This window comes from Sipha flava, unplaced genomic scaffold, assembly GCF_003268045.1.
Source record: "Sipha flava isolate LNK unplaced genomic scaffold, YSA_version1 40_pilon_pilon, whole genome shotgun sequence".
Classification (NCBI taxonomy): Eukaryota; Metazoa; Arthropoda; class Insecta; order Hemiptera; family Aphididae; genus Sipha; species Sipha flava.
This window is the reverse complement of record NW_020273126.1, coordinates 563,616-591,308: the sequence shown is the minus strand read 5'-3', so window position 1 is coordinate 591,308 and position 27,693 is coordinate 563,616. Positions and strand designations below refer to the sequence as shown.

Here is a 27,693-nt window from a genome sequence, read left to right as displayed (position 1 = left end):
ATGAGAACTAATGAACCAGCATCAGATAAAATAATTATTAAATTAAGCACTGAAATAATTTTATCAAATAATTAAAAACTATTTAAAAAAGGATAAAAAAATACAATATTTAAATTGGTATAGTTATAAGATAACATTAAAATAAAATAAATTATAATTTAATTGCTTTTAATCTGTTGTGGAGGGGACTCTCTTAAATATTATAACCCTCCCATCACCAGATGGTCAACTATAAACCTGTAAATACAATAATAATTGTTCCGATATTTTTTGTAATAACAAAACTTTAAAATATAATATAAAGTACACTATTTAGGACGTTTTTATTGTTTTGTCATACGGATGAACAATATACAAAATTTATTGAACAAATAATTGTAAGCATTTAATTATTGCTTTCATATACCTATATGACAAAAATAGTGTCATACACAATGATATAAACATATTTATTATTAATACAAGAGTATAATTTAATAAACCAAAGTAAATGAATAATAATACATTAGGTCATCAGAATATGTGTACTTTAATATATCCGAATATCAATACATAATACATACTATACTTTATTACATTATTAAACAATTAATAGCAAATTTTAAACACAACAACTTAAATTAAAGCAAATGTGGTGGTGAAGTTAGGTTATAACATAACATACCATATTACATATTATATAGGTAATCACTATCAGTTTTGGGAGCAAAACGCGAACAAAGTAAAGACGTGTATACTAATCATATTAATTTCAATTGATATTTGTGCTTAAACATTGGGTACCTATCTTACAAATACATACTTAACTTACTGTACTAATAATACAGAACACTTTTATACTTAACCTTTTCACAAAAACAACAAAACATAATAATTTTTTACATGGATCATATTCTATTGTATTAGAAACTTTTTGTTTATTTCTTTAATAAGATCATACCAGTAATTTAAAAATAAAATTAACTAAAAAATAAATTTAATAAATGATGACATATTCATTTGCATTTTGCTTAAAATCCATAAAATAAACAGTTATTATTATTGTGTTTTGAAATACTAGTGTGTTCTTTAAGTTGAGATCTTTCCACATATATTATTATCAGACAGTTCACTAGAAAATTATTATTTCAACATAATAATCTATGATGAATAAAATATAAATATTTTTAACAGAAACATTCATTTAATACTAAAACCTTAGTGTTTAATCAGTATAACAATACTACACAACATAATATTTAATTTGACAATGATATTGAATATTCTGAAGGAAATTAATAATTTTCAAAAATCATATGATTATAACAAATTTTAAAAATCTAACAATATATTGAAATAAATGTGACAAATATAATAGAACAGGTAATAAAATAATAGGCAATATAATGAACCATCACATAAAATCATATACTGAGAGTATGTTTGCTAAAAAAAAAAAATGAACACAAAAAACTCTGGAATCTATATAGAAAAAAAATAAAAAAAATCATGATTTTAAAAATAATCAGTTATAATATAGTTTAACTAGGTACAATTAAAAATAAAAATATTAGCATATGGTTTAGTAATGAAAACCTGTTTCACTTGATTTATTAATTATATGTATCATTTTAAATTGCAACTTACATACTATTAGAGATCTTAAATTACGGTGGCAAATTGCATATCTATCATGAAGAATATTAGTGTGATTTTTTTAATGCACTAAAATATTATTGTTTTTACTTTTTTTTTTTAAGAATAGTTAAATGAAAACAAAATATTTTATTAAATTACAAACTTGTTGACATTACATATAATTCTCAAGTTATTTTAATAAATAAGTCAAGTTGAGGCGTACAAAAATATATCTTAGAAAGATTTATAATTGTTCAGAATATACTGGAACATCATCAAATATTCTTAATAAATTATTAATTGCATTTTTGATAAAAATTTTTACACAAAAACTAACTTGATTTCGTATAAAATATATACACAGTTATAATATTAAAAGTTTTTTCACAACCAACCTTCATTTTTGTTATTAAAATTTATTATTACTATAATAATTTATCAAATAAAAATTATCAAAATTTTTATGAAATTGTTACATAGTGTTATATAATAATATATCACAATAATTCAAAAGAGAAGTTGCAAATAAAAAAAAACTTTTAGAATTTGTGTTTTTTAAATCATACTACATACTACATATTGGCAAACACAATTAAATTATAACTATTCATTAAAATAATTATCTAAAGGTTTAAATATAAGGAACTTTGACTTTGACCATTTTTATGTTTATTTTAGGACTAATTTTAAGTGCAGTCATAATTTAATTTTAATGCTTGAGAATATTTGATTACAACTAATATATAATAAACAGAACAAAATAAGAAAAAATATATTTTAATAATCAATAAATTAATAACATTAGTCACATTAAACTTAAAAGTATTGTATTATCAAGATATGTTTTTTTATATTTTAACTAAATAAATAAAGATAGAGTACTATGTTATAAAAGAACAAGTAGCAGATGCTTATGTACCAGTTATTAATATATTTATTTGACAAGCTTAAGCACAGAAATCATTATATAATTTATTTTAAAAGTTTTTTTTTTTTGAGGACAACTGATATTTAAAAAATCAAGTAAAATAAAAAAATTAATACTCTGAAATGTTTAGGTTTTAAAATAATATTTAAAAGAAATATAAAACAAATCAGGATTAAGAAAAGTAGGTAATGAAAAGTAAAAAGCACCATACTATAGTTCAATCATACATAAAATAGTCTTAATGGTTAAAACATAAAAATGCTTATATATTAGGTAATATCCATTTCAATGATTAAGTAATTAAAAATCAATGGAGTAAATTGAATATTAAAACATAAAATTATTGTATGGTAAGATTAAGGGTAAAATTAAGGGCAATTTAATTTGGGCAAAACATTTAAAAAAAAAGAGAAATAATATATTTTCATGTATTAATAATAGAAATTTATAATATAATTTTCACAAAAAGTAAGTCTTTCATTTTAAAACTAGTTATTTTATTTTTTATTTTATATATATATTACTTTTTATCATATTGCAATTTTAAACCATATTAAATATATCGAACAAAACTAATTTTAAATTCACATAAACTATAACTCCTCTTTGGTAACGATTATCACTTTTAGTACATTTATCTTTCATAGGTTTTAAATGTACTTCAACATCTGTGGTAGTGATAGTTCATAAAATAATCTATGATTTTATAACTGAATTTTTTTCCTTTTATATTAAAAAAAACACACATACTTAAAGTTAAAACTAATCAGTCGAAACTTATTAGGTTATCAGGTAATTTAGTATCTGGTTGGTGTACTAATTTTGCTGCATGATATAATCTTCTGTACCATTGTAATGCAGTATTATCGCTTTCAGCACGAAACTTATATGTATTTCCTAAGACATAAATAAACTTATATAAAATAAATTATCAAGAATAAAAATAAAAAATTGATATTTACTTTGATCAGGATGTTTGATCAAAAATGTATCTGGATTATCCCCAAGACTAATAGTACATCCTTTTAATGGGCAAAGTTTGCAAGGTTCTCGTTTAAAGTCGTTTCTATTACAACTATAGAACAGAAATATTATATTCACATATTTACTTAGTTTAGTTATGTATTTACCCTTTAAATGACTTAGGAGAATAGTAGATTAAAACAGAAGCCCATAATTGTATCCAATATCGTTGCCACGTTGTCACAGCTGGTTTTCGACCATTTTTTAAAACCACTTTGCGTCTCAAGCAACTCTCCAGACTTATTTTATGTGCTCCTTTCAATGTTCTATTTAAAATCAAAATTGCATGTATTTCAATAGCAAATTGTCAACGTTATTTATTTACTTACTGTGAAGGTGAAAGGTTCAAATTAGATAAATCTAAAGTATTTTCTTCTATGAGTGAGTCATCAAGTAAATTTCTTGAATTAACAGTTGACAATATTCCTTCGTCAGATTTATGAATTAAACTAAAAAAAAAAAAAAATATGAGATTAAATTTAAAATATTAATTAACCAACTAACTCTTAATTACTAATTATCTCTTAATACTAATAAAAAAAATTGTTTCAATAAAGATAGTTTATCATAAGACAAAATATTCACAATTATTAATTTGAAAATGAAAACAGTAATTACATTTAACACAGTTCGAAAATATCATTTTTATTTACCATTAAACAAGAAAATGAAATTATAAAAAATATTTAAATATTATTTAAATGCATATATTATTTTAAATTTTCAATCATATAAATTACATAAAATAATTAAACAATAACAATATCAATTACTTAACTACTGAACTAGTAAATATTATTAAAATATTGATTGTGAAACTAAAATATTTTTATAAAAGACATAGAAATGTTAATGTACCAAAGTAGACAATTTCTTTAACTTCATTGATTCAAAAGAAAAATAAAGATTTAAATATATCAATAGGAATTTTTTTTTTTTTTTGTTTTTTATATAAAACATTGGTTTGTTTAGCTATTAGTTTAACATTAACTTAAAATTAGTTTACATTGTTGTATTTATACTATGTGGTTGTGTGGGTTAAATTATGTTATATAATGGTATTTATTTTATAAATTGTATGGTGTTGATAAATTATTGTGGGTCTGGTCCTAATGCTTTTCCGATCTGTTGTGATCCAAGGTTTTTTTTCTCATATCTTCATATTTATGGCATTCAGTGATTATGTGCTTGACTGTGTAGTCCACCACACATATTTTACATATGGATGTATCATTTTTTGTCAAGAGGTGATTTTGTGTGATAAATATAAGTCCTATTTTTATATTTTTTTGTCTTTGTATGTGTATATATTGAGAATTAGAGTGTCTATAGAAATGGATGCTTTTTTGTTGTCATGAATCTGCAAAGTCCTGGTCCCATACACAGCATATACCTTATTAATTCATTTTTACTAGATTAAGTAGACAATATTTTAATAAATTAGAAAATTAATAATTTGGAAGATTACTAATTAATTAAATTGAGATTAGTTTTATATATATACACATACATATATATAAAACATATTTTTTTATTTTTTGTAAAATAACTTACATGTTATTTATTAATGACTATTCAGAATATCATCAATAGAGCGCGGATTTTTATGCACTTAAAAGTATTGAAATATGCCATATAATATTCAGTAAAAATCATGAAAATATGCAAAAAATATGCAGTCCAAATCATAAAAATATGTAAAAAATATGCAGTCAAAATTATGAAAATATGCAAAAAATATGCAAGAATTTTTTATTTATTTAAAATTTATAATTCAACTTATAAAAATTAATTACTTAATTACTTAAAACAAAAAAATGTAGGGAATTTTCTGAACTTATTTTTTTTTTAATTTTATTTATTATTAAAATAAATAATCATATGCATTTCAAGTTTATCTTCTGTGAAGCTATGTCGTTTATCGGTTAACATATTTTTAAAGACTAAAAACGAACCTTCGATGTCAACCGAAGTTATTGGGGGATATTTGAAGCAAGTGGTATGTCGATAATCGACTGACACAGCAAGAGCGATTAAGTTTACATCATTATATATATATATAAATTATTATTTAGTGACTATGAAATTTATTTTTAATTTTTCTACTAGACAAAATATTATTTTATACATTTTTTTTAAAATTTTGACTTCAATATGCAATAAATTTTGAATTTTGCCACAATATGCAAAAATATGTAATAACCTCTAAATATGCAGAAATATGCAAAAATAATTTCACCATTAGCTTCAAATTATGATGATTCGTGGAGATAACTGACAAAAATCCAAAAATATTGAAAGGAAAAAAATATGCGATTGCATAGAAATCCGCGCTCTAATCATCAACAATAAAAGATAAAAATTAGGAATATTCAATTCAATTTTCCATTTCTATTCCCGAAAATAGTTTAGTGATAACTTATAAACTAACCTCAACATTATAAAATATTATACTTACATATTTATTTATTTAAAATTAGTTCACAATTTTCATGATTAAAAATTACAAAGTTAATTCTAATAAATTTGAACACCGGTTTTAAGTTGAAATATAATTTAATTATTTTCAGGATTTTGGTTTTAGAGAAAAACCTGATTCACATATTATTAGTCAAATTTGGGTTTGGATTTGTACCAGGTTAGAATTATTTTTGGGTACTCTGGATTTCAAACCTGGTTGAAATTTTGACTCTCTACATTTATCATTAAACAAAAAAAAACTATAATAGTTTGCTATTTTCTTACTGACATTAAGACTTTTCCACTTAGCTAACACTTAGCTAACCTAACACTTAACCAAATGAGACTAATAAAAAAAATTGCATTTATATTTTAGTATAATTAAAACATAACCAAAAACTTACATATACTCAAATAATTAAATAATATTACACATGGTATAAAAATGTTAATTACCACTATCAGTATTTTCAACATAAACTATAAAAATAATTATAGCAATTGAACCATTTGTTTTAAAAATTAAATATCATGCAAAAACATTTTATTTGTCTCGTTAATTAAAAATTTAATTTTTTTGGTTAGTCTATTATTAATACAACATTTATACATTTGAATACTAAATCGTGTTCCATTGCATTCATTAAAAAGTCATTACTTAATATTTGTAATTATATACATATACTATGTATTTTGATTATTAACTTAAATGTATTATCATTATGTATATCTACAAATAATTTTAATTAAAATATTATGTTTATTAAATACCTTAAGAACTAATATGAAATTATGAAATCATATAAATAAGTAAATAAAGCAACTAAAATAGAATTTCCAGCCAAAAGCAATAACAATAAACCATACTAAGTGATACTATCAAAAACAATAAACCATATTGTTATATTAAAAAAAAAAAAGTGCGAATAATGGTTTATTTGTTTATAACACTCTAAAAACCTTATTTCTTACCTATTATTATTACAAACTGCAGATTGAATCACAGGTTTTTTAAGAAAACTACGCGGTAGACTTGCACTGCGATATCTGATTAAAAAATAAATTTATGTTTAAGATGACATATAGTCATTTTTATATATGGTAGTTAACTGTTATCAATTTATTATTAAATGTTAGACATACAATTTATTTCTATATTTATAAGCTCATAAGACATAAAAAAATTATATTATTATATATAGCTTACTTTGAACAGTTAGTTTTCTGTTGTTGCTTGCACAAAGAAAATTTTCTAATTCTCATTAAATCAGTTGATTTTGCTGGAGACAAACTTAAAGAATCTAACAAAACTTGATTAACAGATTCTTTCGATCCCTTATCAGTTTGACAAGACAGTGGTTCTAATTTTAATGACAACCTACAAATTAAAAGAATAAAATAAGTTAAAATCATAATTTATTAATAATCTATACTATAGATTCTTAAGTTTAGATTCTAAACTATACATACTTGTATTGATCATCTTGAACAAACTTATGTAGTTCTTCAATGTATCTAATGGAATTAAAATAATCATTTATCTTTGGAAATTGTATTAAATGATCATAACGACTTTGTTGCATGTGAGATATGACTCTCAAAATATTATTCATTTTTAGCCGTCGAGCTTCAGATTCTAATAAGCCACTGCTTTTATGAGGATGTGCCATATCAACATATACCAAATCAGTCAAAAATACACCTAAATACACATGTTTTTTTTTAAAAAAATTAATTAATTGTTTATTTTAAATTATTATATTATATATTTACCTAAATATGGTATACATGGTAAACGTAATGTTTCTAAATGATCCCGAAGATTCCTCCAGTTATTTGATTCTGAGAACACATTAGCTAGTTTATCAAATGACTGTCGATCTTTCTTAGATACGTTGTTCCACGATTTGGATAACCTAATAAATAATCAGCAATATAATTAAAGTAAATTTTGATTATATGATCATAAAAAATCACCTATAAACTGAAGCACTTTGCAGAGAAGAAATAACAGCAAATAATGAATGAAAATTATTAAGATCATATAATTTTTTGGAGATCTTTATAAATTGCGTAATTAAATCAGCACGCATTTTAGGAGTGACACCTTTCAGTATTTCTTGTACGACCCAAAATGATACCTAAGCACAATTTATATTCAGTTAAATTTAAAAAAATATTATACTTAACACTTTTTCTACTTACATGATTGAATTGCCTAGTAAAGGCTACAATATTTGGGGCAACTTCTAGTTTCTGTTTCTTGTTCCAAGAACATGAAGACAATTCTTCTGGTGAGATTTGACTGAATATGTTTAAATCCAATAAAGTAAGTTGAGCAGCCCAATCTTCCGGAAGAATGCCAGGAGTTAAGACACCCTTAGCCTTGTCTATATCTTGTTCATCAACATTATATGGGTGTTTTAAAGTCATGTTGCAAGGAAGACTATGTGTTTTACATTGTCTTGCTAAACCACTGTAAAAAAAAAACTTGTTCAATTTCATTCTATTAGAGTGATTTTTTTTTTTTTAGCAAACAAGTGCGTAATTTGTTATTAATTATTTGTTGTTAATTAAACCTAAATGTTTTATACATTTATACTCTAAAATTGATAGTTTTCTATAAAATATGTAAAAAAAAAAATTAAATTGATATAAAATACAACACAAAAGTTTTGAATGAATCAATATACTATGGATTAGACAATTAGTAATCGATACTTTGGTTGTATGTGCCCATCAATTTTTTGGTTCAAATTATTATGAACAAATACCATTTTTTTAATTAGACTTATTGCTAATGTCATAAACCATTATTCATTGAATAATGTTTTTATGTTGCATATTTCTGTAATTATACATATACTTAAAATATCTTAGTGATTTAAGACACCTACTACCTAATTAATAAATATACAATTTGATTTGTATGTCTCTAGTTATGAATTGTATCAAAAATTTAGAATCAGTGAAGAATGTATTAGTTTAACACTAATCTCTTTTTTCCTATAATCAAATTTTAATGTGATAATTCAATAAAACCGTTTAGTATAGTATCTTATTCAAACAGAAATGATACCACAATGAGAACAAAGAAAATGTATTATAAATTCACAGTAGTTATCATATTAGGAATAAAAAATTAAAAAAAACTTTTAAGTACCTAATCTAAAATTGAGTCAAACATTTGTATTCCTTTTTATAAAGAATTTATAATCTTAGATTTAAGAAAGTGGAGCTGGCTTTAAATAATTTTATTCAATACTAAATGTTAAGAAATTTGACCAATTCAGTTTTTTTTTTTTTTTTACTAAAATTATTTCTTTGACTACTGATCATTTATTTTTTAGTATCCAATTCATATAACACTATATTATCATATTTTTTCCTTCAAAAATTATTTTTTGATGCTTTAACTCATCATTGTTTTCTAATATAAATAAATAATACAACATAGAACTAACAGTTAATAATCAGAACTATCTAATAACATTCTTAAGGTGACCATTTTTGGACGGGACTGTTCTGTTTTTCGTATCTGCGTCCCGTTGTCCCTTGGAAAATTTTCGGAAGACTAAAATGTCCAGTTTTCAGAAAATAGTAAAAATAACGATAGTCAATTGTAATCTGTTATTGAATTATTGTTGCTACGAGTATTATATTAAACTATTATGTGTGCATGTAATGTGTATAGACTGTACAACTGCATGAATGACGTTGAATGAAATCGGGGCTATGTGGAGTATCGAAATGTAACTACACTAATAAAATATAAAAAAAACCTATAGCAGCGAACGATGTATCAACATGGACGTATTAACCTAATGTGTATAAATACCACAAGATTAGCACTAATGAAAAATTATTTTTGATAATTCATTATACCGGTATTACAGTAATCACGGACCGTTTTCTTTTCTTTATGCTAACGTTTTTTTTTTTTTTTTTTACCAAAAAAAGTTGTTTTTAATAAAATTATTTTGTCTCGTAAAAATATATGATCACCTTAAACATTCTACAGAAATATTCCATCAAACTATTCAAATCTCACCCTGAAAATTTTATTTTATTGGTTTCCAAAAATTGTACTTGTTTAATGAAGCAAAATTATTACACTAAAAGTTAAAATTTAATAAATGAAAAGAATATAATTTTATAATTACAAAATAATTGTCTTCTCACCATGTTAATGTTTCTGATAGACGTCTTCTATGTCTTTGTTCACAGGATGGGGTTGATAGATTTGATGGATGCTTTTTCAAAGAGTTATATGTAGTTAACTTTCTATACTCAGTATTGGAAACTAAGTGTTCTAATTTATCATTGTCATCATATGCCGCCTTTGACTTCACTTTCTGTATACAACATAACATTTTTGAAAATTTCTATCTTAAAAACACATAAATAAAAAAAAATTAACAATAGACGAGAATTGTTAAAAAAAAAATCAAGTTGTTTTTAAATAGATCTCATGGTACAAAATAAATGTATATACTGAAAAAAAACGTGAATATGCACTATGTGCACAGTTCACTGACTGAATCTATTATCTTTATTAACACGGTTCGTATCTCGAAAAGATAATATAACTATAATATTTAAGAATGTAATAACATGTTGACCGAATAATAAATATTAAATATATTTTTTAATGTTGATAATAATAATAATAATAATAGTTTAATTAATAACAAGGTCAATGATATCAACGATAATTAGATGGATTCTTCAGAATATTTATTAAACAGAAAACGCATTGTATCCAATTTTTACATAACTTCATTATCGAAAAAAGTTATTTTAGTAAACATAAATTCACCTAATATGATAAATCAACAAATAATTATGACAACGACAAATATTTTGATAACTAGATCGATTATTTCGAAATTTAATACCAAATTAGTAACAACCAATAATAATTAAATAATTTCTATACTAGTATTTTTTATTTGGTAAAATATAAAACCGTTACATTTAAACTTTTTGGAGACACAAATAACGCATAACTTAATGATAAAATACATAAACTACCTAAACTTAAAGAACCTGAACAATAAAAACTAAAAAATAAAAAATCTGAAGTTATAATATTAATGTTATAGAAAGGTGAACTAAATAAAAAATAGTATTAGCAAAATATAATTGCTATTAATTAATATTTAGTATAAGTAAGCATCATTTTTATTCATTTTAGATGAAAATCCAACTTTTTTTTATCTAAGTTATAAACATATTGTGATTTTTATGGTGATACTGGATGAATATGAATTACAGAAACAAATTAATTCCTTTTTTACGACTGGTTTTCATAATTCAAATGAAACTGCATAATAAATAGAGCTGAGATACAAACAAAATACATATAACTCAGAATCGACCCAATGCCTATGGTATTAAAATGATCGAGTTTTTTAAATATACATTACAGCACAAAGACGAAGACAGCAACTATTGTAAATATATTAATAATATAATTATTTATATATTAATACGTTATAATAAGCACCATGTTGTTAACTATTGTGTTATAATTAAGATGAATTTTAAGTTGCCATGCAATCATACATTTTTTTTTTTTGAATTTCTACCCTTTAGAGCTTACTTGAGTAGGTACTAGAGTTGTAACATGAAACTTTAATTAAACAAATTAATAAATACTTACATAGGAAATGTAACAATTATTTTTTAAAAAGTTTTAGATTAAGATTAGAAAAAACAAACTTAAATTAAGAAAAATTGATGTATTTGTTTATTAATGATAATAATATAAGTACTTATATAAAGTAATATTTCGAAAGATAATTTTAAATAAATATATAAAATGCATACATTTTTGGGCATAAATATAGTTTAGCGCCCATGCAATTTTATAATTTTTTTTTCTAAAGTTTTTTTTTACTCTGAAAACTAGATGGTGCAATCAGAATTGAGCGGTCAAACTTAGTTTTTGAGTTATGAGTCCTTTAAATAGTAAATATTTAATGTTATGTTAAATAACTAAATATGGCTTCTTTTAGGATATGGCACCATAGCCTAGTGATACTGCAAGTCTGTTTTAATTCTACGAGTACATATACGAGTTCAAAACTGTCCTCTGTATAACACTTATTTTTATACACTTTTTTTCTAATGTTTTAAATGTTTTAATTAAGGCCATAATACCTTATATATGAAATCGATATACTTGATTTAATTGCGCAGCGAGGTTTTAGGTTCACATACAAAGTATGATTAATCCCATCAGTAACAGTATTAAGATTTTTACAAAAACTAAGTTAGGCTTAGACTATAATTCTCTTTTGGGGCGAAGCCCATCCCCACAAAAATTGCCATGCAGTGGCACTCCAGTTTGCGAGTGAAGGCTGCAGGCGTAACGAGCAAAGTACTAAAATTGTAGTGACAATTGGATATTAGAAAGAGATACATTTTGCTTCAGACTATCAGTTATTAACCATTGGTTGAATTTTATTATAAAGAAATATTATCTATTTAAACGTTTCTATACAATATCATTGAAAATTCGTAATTTTTAAAATTGTATAGCTCAAAAATTAATGATTTCCGCCAATTTATTTTCAATTTCAAACATTATTTTCAAAACGTTTGTTTATCTAGGTTTCAAAAAAAAAAAAAATGAAAAATTCGATTGGGCATTACACTAAATTTGATCACATTTTTATAATGAATAGATGAAGTTTAGTGAAACTTTTGTTATATTCAGGCCCGTATTCGGGAAGGAGAGGGGCATGGATAGGCACATGCCCCGGGAGCGTTAAGTCTTAGGGGCGGAAAAATATTTTAGCAAAATTAATTTTAAAAAGTATGTACCTAATGAAAAAAAAATAAAATAGTATGTTTTATTATGTTATAATTTGTTTAATTTGTTAATTAAAAAAGTATTAAACGAATTTCATTTATAAGTTATATTTTAATATTAAAGAATCTTGATTATGGAGGAAATAAGAAGTGTTATTTTATTATTATTTATTTGTTGGAGACATAAATTATATGCTCGGGGGCGCCAAATTTTTAAATACGGGCCTGGTTATACTGCATAATAATAATGTATACTATAATTTTTATGTTAATATTACTTTTTCAGTTTACATTAATTAAACCCAGTCCTAACCATACCTAACCTAATAAATAATAATAAAAGATTACATTTATTTGAATTTAGACAATATATAAATTTAATTCCAAAAAATAAATTTCATTCAAATTGATTGAGGTTATTTTCAAAGGCAATTGGATTTTATTGTTTGAGTGTATTATTTGAAAATAATCAATAATAAACTTGTAACCACTAAACAAACATAACATTTTTATAACACAATAAAAGACTAATTCATTTAAATATGAATTTAAAAATTCTATACTGATTTTTACAAGATTTAAAGTTTTATTTAATATTTCTGTGATGCATACCATCGTTTTAATAAGATGATTAAATTATTAAAAAGTTATTGTTTTACTAAAATTGAATAAAAATAATAATTTATTTTAAGTACATTACTAACCCACTAATACAGAATAATATACATAATACGTATATAATACCTATTATATTGAAAAAACATGCAGACATAATTGACAAAAGAAAACATTATTGATACTTTTGTTTAGTTTTATAAAATCCTTGAAAATTGAATATAATCAATACATAAAATAAATTTAAACCTAAACATTTACACTGCTTATAATTTCTGATAAAAGAAAAAAAACCGAAAAACCTATAAAAACCTTCATAGAATAATAGTAGCTTTAACTAAATTTCTCTATTAAATCCAGTGAAAACATTAAAGGTTAATAGCTCTATGGCTACATGAATCTATTTAATTAAATGTAACATTTAAAATCAAAAAATATCAAAAATCATAAAAGGTATGAATTAGAATTGCATAAATATGTGATACTAGTGAAAGCGTTACCTCGGACACATTGAGCGAAGGAAAATTGTCAATGGATACATCTCTGGGCATATCTGAATACCTCATCTTTGCCATAGGAAACTGATATTCATTATACACAATCCCTGTAAATGAAAATAAATTATTATTAACAAAAATAAAATAACTACAAATTACATACAACCAAAATAATTGTAGCATTTTAACATAATTAGAAATTTCCGAATATTTACACAAAAATTAATAATATTTAGTACATTTTTATAAAAAATTAATTTTATAATTTTAACATAAACAAAGATAATAATTTTTGGTTTAAATTGATTATAATAAAAATATTTTAAAAATATGAATTAATTTAAAAAAAGTAATAAATATAATACAAGAAACATCAGTTAAATTATTTAATTTAATAGGTAAATTTTTCTTATTCAACAGCGTTTTAGTGAAAACAATTCCTACTTATTTACTTTATATAATTTTAAATAACTTCATCAAGTATATACCACTTTTTTACACTATTTGTGTAAAACGAAATAGTATCCAAAATTGGGTATCAATTAGTGTTTTTAGCCATAAAATGTATAATGAAGTCACTTGGTAATTTTTTCAAGAGGAAAGTGTAAATACAAAAGGTAACGAATATAATCGCGTAGTTTTAAGTGTATAGAGTGTAGTATATAATGTGTAAAATCCACATTATTAATCATACACGGATAGTTGATAACAAGAGCCCGGATTAGCATTTGTATGTTTGTACTAAGTTTATGTACGTCCATAAAGGTTTAAAATATCCACGATTCATATCACACCGAATTTAAACACCAATTTTTATATTGCATATTTTGCATATTTCGAGGATTATTGCATATTTATTCATAAATGCATATAATATGCATATTTAATAGGTTTTTAATAAATTAACTGTTTTAATTTACAGTAAATTTTGTAATCGCCTCGAGTAAAGCACGAATATACATAATAGGTATTAAGTATCAAAAATATTATTTTAAAAGATTTGTATTTTTTTTTAAGTTTTCTATTAGTTTTTTTATAGTAGGTAACTTCAAATGATCTAAAATATTTATTTGTATTCTCGTTTTTAAGTTTCCTAAAAGTTTTAGATTGATTAAAATGGTTTAAAATATAAAGCAGTGGATATTATCATTTTTTTTTTTTGTTTTTGATAAAATATTTAGAATTTTATTTGATAAAAAAAAAAATAAATTTTATGAAGTGTAACATTATGCATATAATTGCATATTTAGCCACTTTTCTTTGCATAATTGCATCATATTTGACACTTTTTAAATGCATATAAATACGGACTCTACTGATAACTAAACCGGTGTGGTGTTGGAAAAAATATTAATAATACATTTCATAATGAATAGGAGTGCCAAAGGTCGAGGGGCTACATTACATGTATGATATATCTACTCGTATGTATACAATACAAATATATATTTTGAATTGTTATTCATGAAAAAGATGCTGACAATAATTACGTGTAGGTTATTTTAACCTTCGGTAAGATAACTGGACAGTTATTTACACAAGAGTATAAGGAAGTACTGCAATTGCAATTATTGTTTCTATTAAAATTAATTAAACCAATGTTACATTGCATATAAACGTAAACTAAAATATTCTAAAAATAATATTGACGTTTTTGATTTAACCAACTGATAATACAATAAATATACACCAATAGTTATTACAATAATTAATAAACATTTAAAATCGAAAAACAATTTTAAAACTAAATACAATAAAAACAATGTTCGAATTTTTTAGAAATTTTACCAAGCACTTAAAAAAAAATTATTTTTCAACATGTTTTCATTATTTTAGTACTACAAAGTCATTTAAATTTTTAAAGCGATTATTTATTAGTGAATAAAAATAAACAGATTAAAAATTATGGCACACAAATAAGTTTTAGTTTAATTTTCTAAAGTATTCTATGATAATATATATAGTGAATGTATTTACATTTTAGAACATTTTCGGATACCACAAAAACTTATAGGACTTTGGCCAGTTTTAAAAATACTAGAGTAAAAGTCAAAATTGGTAAAATATTATTGAGAGGGGTTCAGGTAAACACACAGGTCTTCGGTAAAGTAATACTTTATTCCCAATTATTTTAAATTTGATTTTAGAAAAAATAATCAGAATGATGAATAGAATCACCAAATGAAGGGACAAAATTGGATGATACATTAAGAAGTATTTTATCGTAAGCAGATGAAATAATGCTTCTGGGGAACAACAAAAATACAGTGAAGAGTTTATGCGTAAGACTATAGAAGCGGCAAAAAAATGGACTTGCAAATAAATGAAAGGAAAACAGAATATATAGAAATTAGAAGACAGAATGAATGACAAACAGAAGAGTTTTTAAAAGTAGGGCCCTATAGTTATAAAAAAATTATCAGAATTCAAATATTTTGGTACAATGACCACCTTATCAAACAATATGGAGTAAGAGATAATAAAAAGAATTCAGATGACAACAAATGTTATTTTGTCTTGGGTGACCTATTTAAGTCAAGAATACTCAAAGAAACTAAAAGTCCAGCAGTCAGAGCCGTGTTAAGGGGGGGTCAAAGGGGGCAATTGCCCCGAGCGCCGTAGTTTTTTAAAAGTAAGGGGGCACTCTTATCTGCACTTAATATGCTACCTGTGCCCAATGGCCCCGTAGAAAAATTTTGCCGCGGAGCGCTGAAATGTTTGACACGGCTCTGCCAACAATAAATTACACTAATAAGATCCATGGTAGTGTTTGGAACGCAATGTTGGACTGTTAAGAAAAGTGATAAGTTAATATTGAAGATTTATGAGAGAAAAATTTTAAGAAGGATTTATGGACCCTGCCGTGACTTGCAAACGTGGGAATGACGTAAAAGACATAATGAGGAGCTATGAGACTTGTATAACAGACCAGATATAGCCAGGGCCACATTAAGAGGGGGGCACTGGTTTCAACTGTCCCGGGAGCCAGTTTTTTGGGGGTGCCAAAATTTAGTAGTCGGAAATTTGCTCACTTAAGAATTATTGAACTTTTAAAATTATTATTTTTTTTGTTTTTAATGACAGTATCATAAATTAAAATTAATGTATTTATTTTATTAATATATATTATAAACGTATTTATAGCAATATAGCTATCAGCGATCCAGAATATTATTAATATACTTAATATTAGTTCCCAAATTTGTTGTAATAATATCAATAAATATAAGTTATTTATAATAATACGGCGTTATGTTATCGCGTGCAGTGTGCGGTAGCATGCTTATTACACAAAAATAGCATTAATTTTAGAATATCTAATTGGTTCATGAAGATCTATCTCTTATACTTTCGATGGGCAGACCCCTTAGAGGGGCAACAAATTTTTTTTTTTTTTGCGCCGGGGCACAAAATATCTAGATACGACACTGGATATAGCAAATGAGATGAAAAGAAAAATACTGGAATGGGCAAGTGACGCGTGGAGGAAACTTAAAGCCATGATAAAGACAGTTTTAAAAGAGAACCCAAGAGGCGAAAGACCTCTGGGAAGACTTCGAATCCGATGGGAGGATTGTATCAGGAGACACGTAGCAGACTTCTATCCGGATGGAGATTGGCATATGTAGGCGAAAAATAGTGATGTATGGAGACAGTTATGTTAGGATATATGGTCTAAAAGACCGTAAATAAAATACATATATATAATTTTCAATTATAAGAATGAACTCTGACCATTAGTTTACTAATTTTCTAAATTACGTCCCTAAATTGTTGTCTGTTGTCTAAAGAGTTGTCCGTCATAATATTAAATATTATAAAAAATGTTGATATAATAAAATGTTATTGATTATTTTACACAAATATTTAAAAACGAAGTATAAAAATAATATTTACTTTTCGGTGTCAAACACATATTGAAACTACATTTTTTATGTACCATATATATTTTTAGAAATTTAAACAAAACAAATCCAAAAAATAAAATAATGAACGAACTGCATCCGGTATTAGTAGAATTGGTTCAACTACAATTTATTTGTTTTCCTTTAATGTAAATAATATCATAGCCTAAAACCTACAGTAAGTGTAAAGCTTATTATACCTTTAGTAAATATTATTAATAACAACGGAGTATTGTATATTGCTTTACGTACAATTGTGAATACTTGATCTAGTCAATGAAACACATATCATAAAGTCTTGCTCAACACTTCAAATCAACAAATCAATATAACTAAAATATCTCTAAAAGTCACAATCAAAGCCCTATGGTTAGATCACACGATCTAATCCTGTAAGAACAATAAATTGGCCATTTGGAAAACAAAAAAAAATAGTAACCATTAATTAGTATTCGGTAACTATAATATAAATTATAAGTTCCTGTTTCTAACTTTTATTCAGATTTTTTTTTTTTAATTGTACAGTGATTATTTCACAATTAAATCCCATTATCCAATAACTTCTTACATCGACCAGACTGATTTTAAAGTTTCAAGTTGAAATTATTGGTTCCAATATCTTATTCATCAGGTATTATATTTAAAATATTTGTCGGAATTCATTCTCACAAAGTTCTCATAAAAAAATAAATGAAATCTACGGTATATTTAAATTCCCATATTTTAAGTACCTTCTTTAAGTGTAACTGTTATAATTTTCTTAGTAACAATAAAATTATATCTAATGAAATTAATCTTTTCTCGTATTTATTTCGTTTGAAATCTTGCCAGTTAAATGTAATTTATTTTACTGAACCGATTTGTTATAAATAGATTTCAATTGTGTTAAAACATTCTATCATAAAATATATTTTTCGATTTGAACTCAAACTTCCATTATTAATTGGCTATTTAAGTATATGGAAAAAATTTGAATATTTAATTAAATTTGTTATCTAGAATAGTTTAGATTACAAATGTTGACGTCTTGCACTGTATGTAGGTATCAATTCAAATGGATATTTTTGTTTTTACATATTTTGCATATTCAAGTAAAAATGAAAATGAATTGCATATTTCTATATATTTGCATAAAAAATACATATTTTATAAATAATAAATAAAAAATATTTTAATTGTCTATTTAAAAAAAGAAGGAATAGAAATAATTTACTAAATATAAACTAGTACAAGTATTATCCAAAAATCAAAGGTATTCCTAAATTAAAATAATTTGTGGATTATTAAGCGGAGAAACAAGGCATTATAGAATTGTTACTTAAAGACATATCTTGTTTTAAATATTGGCTAATACTGTCTTGTGACGTAGAAAAAGGTTTTTCTCAGTATAAATCTATGCTAGGGACTAGACAACCGTAAAAACTTCCGTTTTAAAAATATGATATCATATTTTGTAACTTCGTGTTGATGTTCGTTCCAAAATTAAAATTTGTTGTTGTTAATTCTGAATTAATATAATTGATTCATAATTACTTGTTCCGAAATTTGTAAATAATAATAAATTATTATAGTTTATATGATGTAATATATTTGTAATGATTTTTTTAATTTTCATGTACATAAATATTCAACAATATTTTTTGCTTTAAATCAAGGCTTTGCACCGGAATCATTTTTTCGTGTTTCGGGTGTTGAAAGAAAATTCGGGTTATTGAATTCGGGTGTTACGGGTTAATACACTTTTCTTGTTACGGTTAAATGTAAATTTATTCGGGTTAATTAAGATTAATTCTGGTATTCAAAAAAAAACCATGTTCTATATCAATTAATATGAGATTTTCAATGCAAATTTGATATAGTAATTGGATTTTATTTTTAAAGTAAACATAATGAAGAAAAATTTAAAAATCATATTAAATTAATACTTATTACTTAGTACTTACTCAGTCCTTTTTCTACAGAAGAAAGTTCTCGCTTATTACATATTTTGACTAAACATATTTTTATTATATTTATTTTTGATTAAGAAGGTTAGACAACACAATTTAGTATTAATAATCTTGACTATTATTGAATATTGTAAAATAAAATAAAACAATGATCTAGCATCTAGCAATCTAGCTAGGTCTTTTTAAATTTTTATTTATCTATTTAATAAATACTTAACACTTTTAAGTTTTAAATTTTAAGAACACATTGGTAAATTAATAATTACTTAACACTTTTGACATTTAAGTTCAGAGAATACATGAGTGAAGACTAAGGCTACGTTCAGATGACGGATATATTTCTCGTATACCGTATACGGGATTTTATCGAATAGAGCAGTGGCAGCGAATGTTATATTTGTACGTTTACATGAAGCCCATGCCGGAAAACCCGTATTCGTGAAATATTTTTTCCGTATACTGTTCGAACTTGTCACTACGATTCAATAAATCTCGAATGTATTTTTATCGTATACGTGATTAATAAGCGCTTGTCTTTATATTGTGTCGTTCACATGAACAAAATATCATCGAGTTCGTTCATTACGTTCATCCGTTCAGTCGTGTGTTCGACACATTATTATTATTATTAAGCTCTTCAAAATGGAAGACAATAGTATTCCAACAGAGTAGAATCCTTTTCTAGTCTTGATAATAGATTGTCAAAACTAGCCATCGACATACGAAAATAACAAAAAAAATTTATGTTCATCATTCCTCAGGTTTTGGTAAAATTTTTCAAATCTCTATTCTCGTTGTGGGCCATTCTCTAATAGAGGATGTACCCAGAACCTTCGTTGTACTAAACGTTTCTTTTGTATACGTCTGTACCAGTATAAAATAAGTGGAATACGTGAATCCATGATGGCAATTGAGTGCTAACTGTCGACAGTAGCCAGACATAACTATCGAGTAGGCTACAATGCTCTGCCCATTTTCCGTGGCTCAAAACTTCAACGTACGTGAAAAAATCGAATCGAAGAGTTCTCGTGTGAAATGTCTCGTATTCGATAGAACTCTATACGTGAAAAAATCGAATCGAACAGTCACTGTCTGAACGTAGCGTAAAGATTATAATTTTCAATTTTGTTTTTTATTATTTTATTTTCAGTAATCTGTACACATGTTTGGTTTTTGAACAATAAACAATGAATAATGATAAATATTAAATACGCGCCCTAAATAGTAAATATCGTTTAGGTAAATATACAGTTTGGTCAATATCGATAAAACCTATTATTGTCTTATCGATATAATAACTTGTCGTTGTCGTCACTGTTTGGTTCATTACTGATTGTTTCATTCTAACTACTATCTTCTTATCGTCTTAGTTGCATTAGTTGCAAAAAATACATACAAATTGATATGCCAATCAATGTTTAATAATTCGGGTTTTGGGTTAACCCAAATATATCATATGGGTTTCGGGTTATTTCGGGTGTTGATTTTTTCAATCGGTTTTGTATATACGGGTTTTAGGTTATGCTATTTATTTGGGTTAATTCAGGTTTCAGATTACGTTCGAGTGCAAAGACTTGCTTTAAATATTAAATTAGTATTCATAACTAAACATTTAAGACTTTTTGATGCCGTTAATCGTAATCCATTTGTAACAATCTATTATTATCCAAATAATATAAATAATTTACATAATATGAACTTGATATCTGTGATTAAATTATTTAATATTAGGCATTCAATTAGCTGCTCCTGCAAACAATAAACACTAAATATTGACACTAGATCATCATTCTAACTTGGAAAGTCAGTATAGGTATAATGTACAATAAATTATTATAGGTAAAAAATCTACATTAACTATAGGTATTTATTATAATTTATTTATTTTGTGCTAAAGTTTGTTTATCTGAAATTACTTTACAAAGATTACATTTTACATTACATTGATCACAAAAATTCTAGCTGCTGATAAAACAGTGTATAATGTCATATTTTAAATTTATAAATAGTCCTTTCTTTCAGGTACGGTCAATAACCTATGATAGCAATTATTTCCTTTGTAGTTCCTCTACTGTTATTTGATCTAGAAACGATTTACGACATGTACCTACAATGTTATTATGTATAGTTTTATAAATAATTCCAAAAGTGACATAAATAGAAAAAAAAATAATATTACCACTCATGCAAAACATATTAATCAAAATCAATTAATTTTAAAAAATGTAAGAAGGTTTTAATTTTAATAGTTTTAATTTAATTTTATTAATTATATTAGTAATAGATGTTTGATATAATTTATAGTTTGAAAATAATTAAGCGTGAGATTTTAGTGATGTACCCCCCCCACCACTGAAATATAAAAAAAAAATATTTAAAAATATACCCGTGCCTACAAACGTAATAGTTATTGAAATATTTTCTATGAGACTTGCAAATAATGTATATAAATATATAATAGGTATTATAAAATGAGTAATAAATCATGCTATTTATCAACATTTTACATTTTTTCAACACCCCTCACCACCATTTTTTTCTTGTATTTGCCTTTGAAAATCTACAATTATAATAGAAATAAAAATATTTTAATTTTGGAGCTGGCAAACGACATTTTTTATACATTGTGAATAAATGTAAGATATGTAAAAACAAAAAAAATGTTAAATTGAGTAAGTTAGAAATTTATAAATATTATTTAAAACATTATATATTTTATATTTTTCATTATTTCTTGAATATGCTTGCGTCTTCCATATTAAGAATTATCTATTTGTACTCCAACTAAATAAATTATGATAATATTAAAAAAATAAAAATATTTTATGATAATTTTGTTTCATATCTTTTCAGTAACAAATAAAACAAAAATTTTTATTAAACTTGAAAATAATGGAGAGGGTAATTTAGATCAATTTTATAACCATTTATTTGTTGTTAATAAATATATATTTAATACCGTTGTCAATTCCTATGCATTAATATTTCAATTATAACATCATTAGGTACAAACCATTTTCTAAAATAATTATAAATTATACTTGGGGGTTTTTTTTGGAAAGCAGATAATTTATAAAAAATGTATAAATCACTAATATCAAACTAATTAACAAAATCTTCAAAATTTTTGATTGCAACTGTAATTATATTTATTTTTATACAAATAAATAGAAAGGTTCATTTTTATTTCATACATTTATTAAATGGTAAATGTAATCATTAATTTATATGTATGTGCAATTCATAGGGAACAAGATAAATAAATAATTATTAAATCCCATAAATCAAATATTTTCTACACTGCAAAGAAACATAAAATATTGTAAATGGTACTCTTTTTCTCTTGAGATTATTATTATCTTAATAATTTTTTTGTAAACAATTGCAATAGTCAAACATACAAAAATTACAATTAATAGGTGGTGGGAACTTATCCTTGCTTATGAACATACAAATACATACAAACAGCATATAAATGGATTGTTTATTTTGTAAACAATTTTAGTTGAATAACTTTGGTACTAATATAATATATATTATTATAATAAAATGTCTTATAAAATTTCTATCGGGAAAAGATTGTTTTAAAATGTAAAAATAGATCATGAAAAATAATATAAGTATATAATTTCTCACAACTTAATGCTGAAAAACCTATGAATAATGAATCAAATAATATTTTAACTGAAATGATGACAAAATAGTTACTTACAAATCCATCATCATACTCTGAACATTAAAAAAATAAAAAGGAAATGTTATAGATTATTATTTAAGATTTTATGGTTTTCAAAAATGTTCAGAAATAATATAAAACTAGCATTCTTTAAAAAGTCTATGAAATAAGTGTTTTTTAAATACAAAAATCTGTACAATTATAAACATTGATGACAGTGTGTCAGAATATATAAAAAACGGTAATAACAAAAAAGTATTAGTAGATACAAGGTATTACTATATTGAATACATTTTAATAACATCCCCTCGAATAATTTCTGGAACCTCCACTGTTCTACTCACAAGGGTCAAAAACATGTAATGTTAACCTAACTTCCTGCTTAGCTTTCAAAGTTGATCTTGTATAAAATATATTTAGTCTGAATGCATTGTTTGCATATAACAGTATATTTTCATGAAGATTTTAATTTTTTTTTCATACCTTCATATTTATTCTTATAAAAAGTCAATAAATTATATTCTACTTTTCAGTGTCTAAAAAAAACTTAACATTATAAAATTTTAATTTACTACTTTATAATTTATCCATTAATGTAACTAAATGTTTCCATTGAAGCAACTAAAAAACACAGAAATTCAATAAAAACAAACATAAATTAACTCAAGTATCTTGATATTAAATATTTACTTATTAGATAAATAGGTTCATGATCCCTAAACCCATCAATTCAATATTTTGACAACAATTTCAATAGTAAAACTTCTATTATATTTACTATCAAAAAACCCATTTTTAATTTTCAATAACATGGAAAATTTATTTCAGTAAAATTCTTTTTTTCTTTTCCAGCTTTATGTCCCATTGAGAAACTTTACCGCCAAAACTATTTCCTCCCATTTTTCTCTAAAATGTTATATTTAGCCAATCTGTTTCAACTTCTAGGACTACCTCATTTGAAATCTCATTTATGCTGTCTATCCATCTTCTTTGAAGTTTACCCCTTGTTCTCATTCCTGCTAAAAAAAATATGAGTAAAATGTTTAAACTCATTTTATCTCTTATGATATTTTACTTTACAAAGGTTTTATTTCTGTATTTGCATAATAAAATGGGCAAAAATAATAAATCTATATAACATAACTAAAGAAATAATTATAAGACTGTTAAATATTTGAAATAAAAAAATGAAAAAATAGATTCTAAAGAGTTAATTTTCCTATCAAATGTACTAATAAATAAGTACCTACCTACTAAAATTCTTACGTTTAATCTTTAATTTAAAGTTTTAAATATACAAGTTATTCTATGTAAACATTTTTCTATTCTAATTTTTAAAATAATTGCATATATAGTATATTACAATACTATTTGTTTCTAAACTATTCATTATAATATTATAAGTTTAAAAATAAAAAATAAAGATTTAACAAAGTTTAAATGAGAGTTTAATATTAGACTTTAAACTTGGTCAGCTGAATCTTCTAAATCAAAACTGTTTCATACAGTTGTTAAGTTCTATATATAGTTATAATACACAGTACCTATCGTATACATAGAAGAGCATAGTAGCTTTGGAACCTTCTATCCCAGCGGTTTCCAACCTTGTCTAGAATATTACTCACAAACCGGGTAAGATATTAGTAAATACCCCTGCCTGCGAAAAAAGCACGAATGCCAGTCCTAACATAAAACCGGCACTATAGGGTTATCGGTTATTGCCTCCCAATTAGACCTATTTATGGAACCGCAATGATGGATATATATTATGTAAAGAAACATTAATTTTTTTTATTTTTTGCTCTTTCTTATGTAAGAATAATTCGGTTCGCAAAAAATAATAGAGAGTACTCTGAATAAATATAATTCGAAATTATTAAACAATAATAATTATAATATGGAAGTATACATAATAAGTACATAAAAAAAATAAAAATAAATTAGTCTAGTTTTTACCCCGTAAAAAATCCTATTTTACCCCTTGGCGAGGAATTTTCCCCAGCTTGAGAACTGCTGTTCTATCCAATCTTCATAATCAATTAGACAGTACTCTTACTTTTATTCAAGCGAGCTTGATTGGTAGTATTCTTTTTCAATACAAGAAAAACAAGACTAATCTTTTTAAAATATAGCCCACAGAATGAAAAAACATAAACTACCAATATAATGTGTACCATTTATCAAAATCAAAATATAGATCAAAACTATAAATTGAAAACTTAATTTGACTTGTAAAACTTTTATAACTATAAATAGAATTTGTTGTTATGAAATTATAAATTAAAAATTTAATCAAAATCAAATTAATTAATTAACATTAGAAAAATCTATAGTCAATACAATCTTATTCTATGATTAATGTAGGTACATCCGATAACATTACAAAATACGATTAGTATGATAAAATAAAATTACTCATCCATAGAAAATTAATTATACCAAACCATCTAAAGTCAAAAACAAAAACAATTATTTTATAATAAATAGTTATATAATCAAATAAGACTACCTAGTTCATTGATGTCTAAGATGCTCAATAAAAAGTGTTACTAAGTTTATGACCTAGACAAATTTACAAGTATTGCTTATGTGATATGCAGGCTATAAAATAAAACTTCCTGAAAATTCTAATCTGTTTTCAATTTTATAAGTGAAGTACCTAGTTACTATAGTATAAAGTTACCTATAAGTTACATAGTTACCTATAGTAAAAATAATATTATTGAACACATGAAATATATTTATTTGAAAAAAAACTTGAAAGTGGGTAAACAATAAGAATAACTGTGTAGATCCAATTTTGAATAAACTAAGATCAACTACCTCCTTATGATTTTTAATACGATTACTTCTTACAACACATATGTTAAATCAACTACTTTGAATAATTTATCTGATCAAGATGTATGAATGAATGATCATCAATACTTCACCAAGGCAAGTACTATTGTCCCATTACATTATATAATATAAAAACTACTATCTAGACCAAATAAGAAAAAAAACTTACTCGTAGTTGGAAAACGAGTTGACGAAGGCACACCGCGTTTTGCGACCAGTAATAGGTACTTAAAAAATAGTACTATAATACTATAAGCAATAGGTGTTGTTCTCGAAAACGGACGAAAATACGGTGGCAGGTGTTCTCAGCAGGACTCATTATGTTTCCACAAAACGCAGTGGTCAAATATTATCGTCATGGTCTGCTAACCAGTATCCAATAGGCCGGAGTGAAAATGAAGAAAAACATTTATTTTATCCAACGAGAACGCGTACGATCGACGAAGCACTAACACGTACTACCGCTAGTCTCTCTACAACGATACTGGAAACAATACTATCAGTACACGCCAGACAGAATTAATATACTACATAGTACATTACAATGTTATTCTAATCGGTCTGAAGGCGGAAGGCGATAGGATAAGAGAAATGGTGGTGCACATATTATCATTAAAACAATGTTATTATCGTGGATCGCGCGCGCAAACTCGAACGTACGGCCGACATTAACACAAACGATAAAAAATTTTCTCCTCCTCTTATTCGTCCGATCGGTCCAGAGCCGAACAAACGACGACGACGGGAAACAACAACAATAATAATAATAATAATAATAATAATAATAATAACCGTGATAAAAACGACGTCGGCATACAGCAACCGGCCGTCGGTTTTATCGGCTGCAGAACGGTGTCGTTGCGGCGGTGTGCACACGTCTGAAAACTTCGAACTCGGTCGGTACTTTTGGTACACTGGTAAACAACATACCTGAGCGGGCACAGCGGCCAGAGCCGACGCACGCACGCGCACTGATCGTTATCACCGTCCGTTGCGTAATCAGTAAAATGAATAGACCGCGCCCACAGCTGGAGAACGCCGTGCGTTCTCGTCGTCGTCACCGTTCCGTGTGCATAATTAATTATTTTATACAAATTTCCTCAACGAGACTGCTCCGTAAAGCGAGCATTTCCGGTGTCGTTATCATTATTATTATTTTTCATTCTCTTTTCCGACACGGACCGAAATCGATGGTCCAACCGCAGTTATTAATAATCCTCCTCCCCGTACCGTTAACCTGAATACTATACTATGTGTATTTGTATTTTTAACGTATTATATTCCGTAGAATATAATTTTGGTCTAGAACGTTAAAGCTGTGGCGCCCAGTAAAATTTTACCCATGCCAAATAATACAACGGCC

General features: G+C 25.1%; 1 protein-coding gene across 6 annotated transcripts; it reads right to left on the bottom strand.

Moving 5' to 3' along the window:
- Positions 1-3,269: 3,269 nt before the first annotated feature.
- On the bottom strand, positions 3,270-27,267 carry LOC112688849 (ras-specific guanine nucleotide-releasing factor RalGPS1-like). 6 transcript variants are annotated; one of them, XM_025562245.1, is made up of 14 exons: positions 26,869-27,100; positions 26,500-26,814; positions 13,963-14,066; positions 10,211-10,383; positions 8,234-8,504; positions 8,006-8,169; positions 7,802-7,944; positions 7,499-7,730; positions 7,236-7,406; positions 7,001-7,075; positions 3,898-4,017; positions 3,676-3,834; positions 3,508-3,620; positions 3,270-3,442 (listed from the first exon to the last, which is right to left on the bottom strand). In XM_025562245.1, exons 3-14 carry the CDS (start codon positions 14,035-14,037, stop codon positions 3,312-3,314), a joined length of 1,827 nt encoding a protein of 608 aa, XP_025418030.1. In that variant the 5' UTR covers positions 14,038-14,066; positions 26,500-26,814; positions 26,869-27,100; the 3' UTR covers positions 3,270-3,311. The 6 variants fall into 6 exon arrangements, with proteins under 6 accessions (XP_025418030.1, XP_025418029.1, XP_025418031.1 ...); XM_025562244.1 differs by having other exon boundaries at positions 26,874-27,100; XM_025562246.1 differs by lacking the exons at positions 26,500-26,814; positions 26,869-27,100 and adding an exon at positions 27,123-27,267.
- Between the last annotated feature and the right edge of the window lie 426 nt (positions 27,268-27,693).

Coding starts and splice junctions, on each gene's coding strand:
- LOC112688849 (XM_025562246.1), bottom strand. CDS start 14,037: ATGGCAAAGATGAGGTATTCAGATATGCCCAGAGATGTATCCATTGAC. Junction 8,505..10,210: donor CTATCAGAAACATTAACATG/GTGAGAAGACAA, acceptor TTTTTTTTACAG/TGGTTTAGCAAGACAATGTA. Junction 3,621..3,675: donor TCTCCTAAGTCATTTAAAGG/GTAAATACATAA, acceptor TCTGTTCTATAG/TTGTAATAGAAACGACTTTA.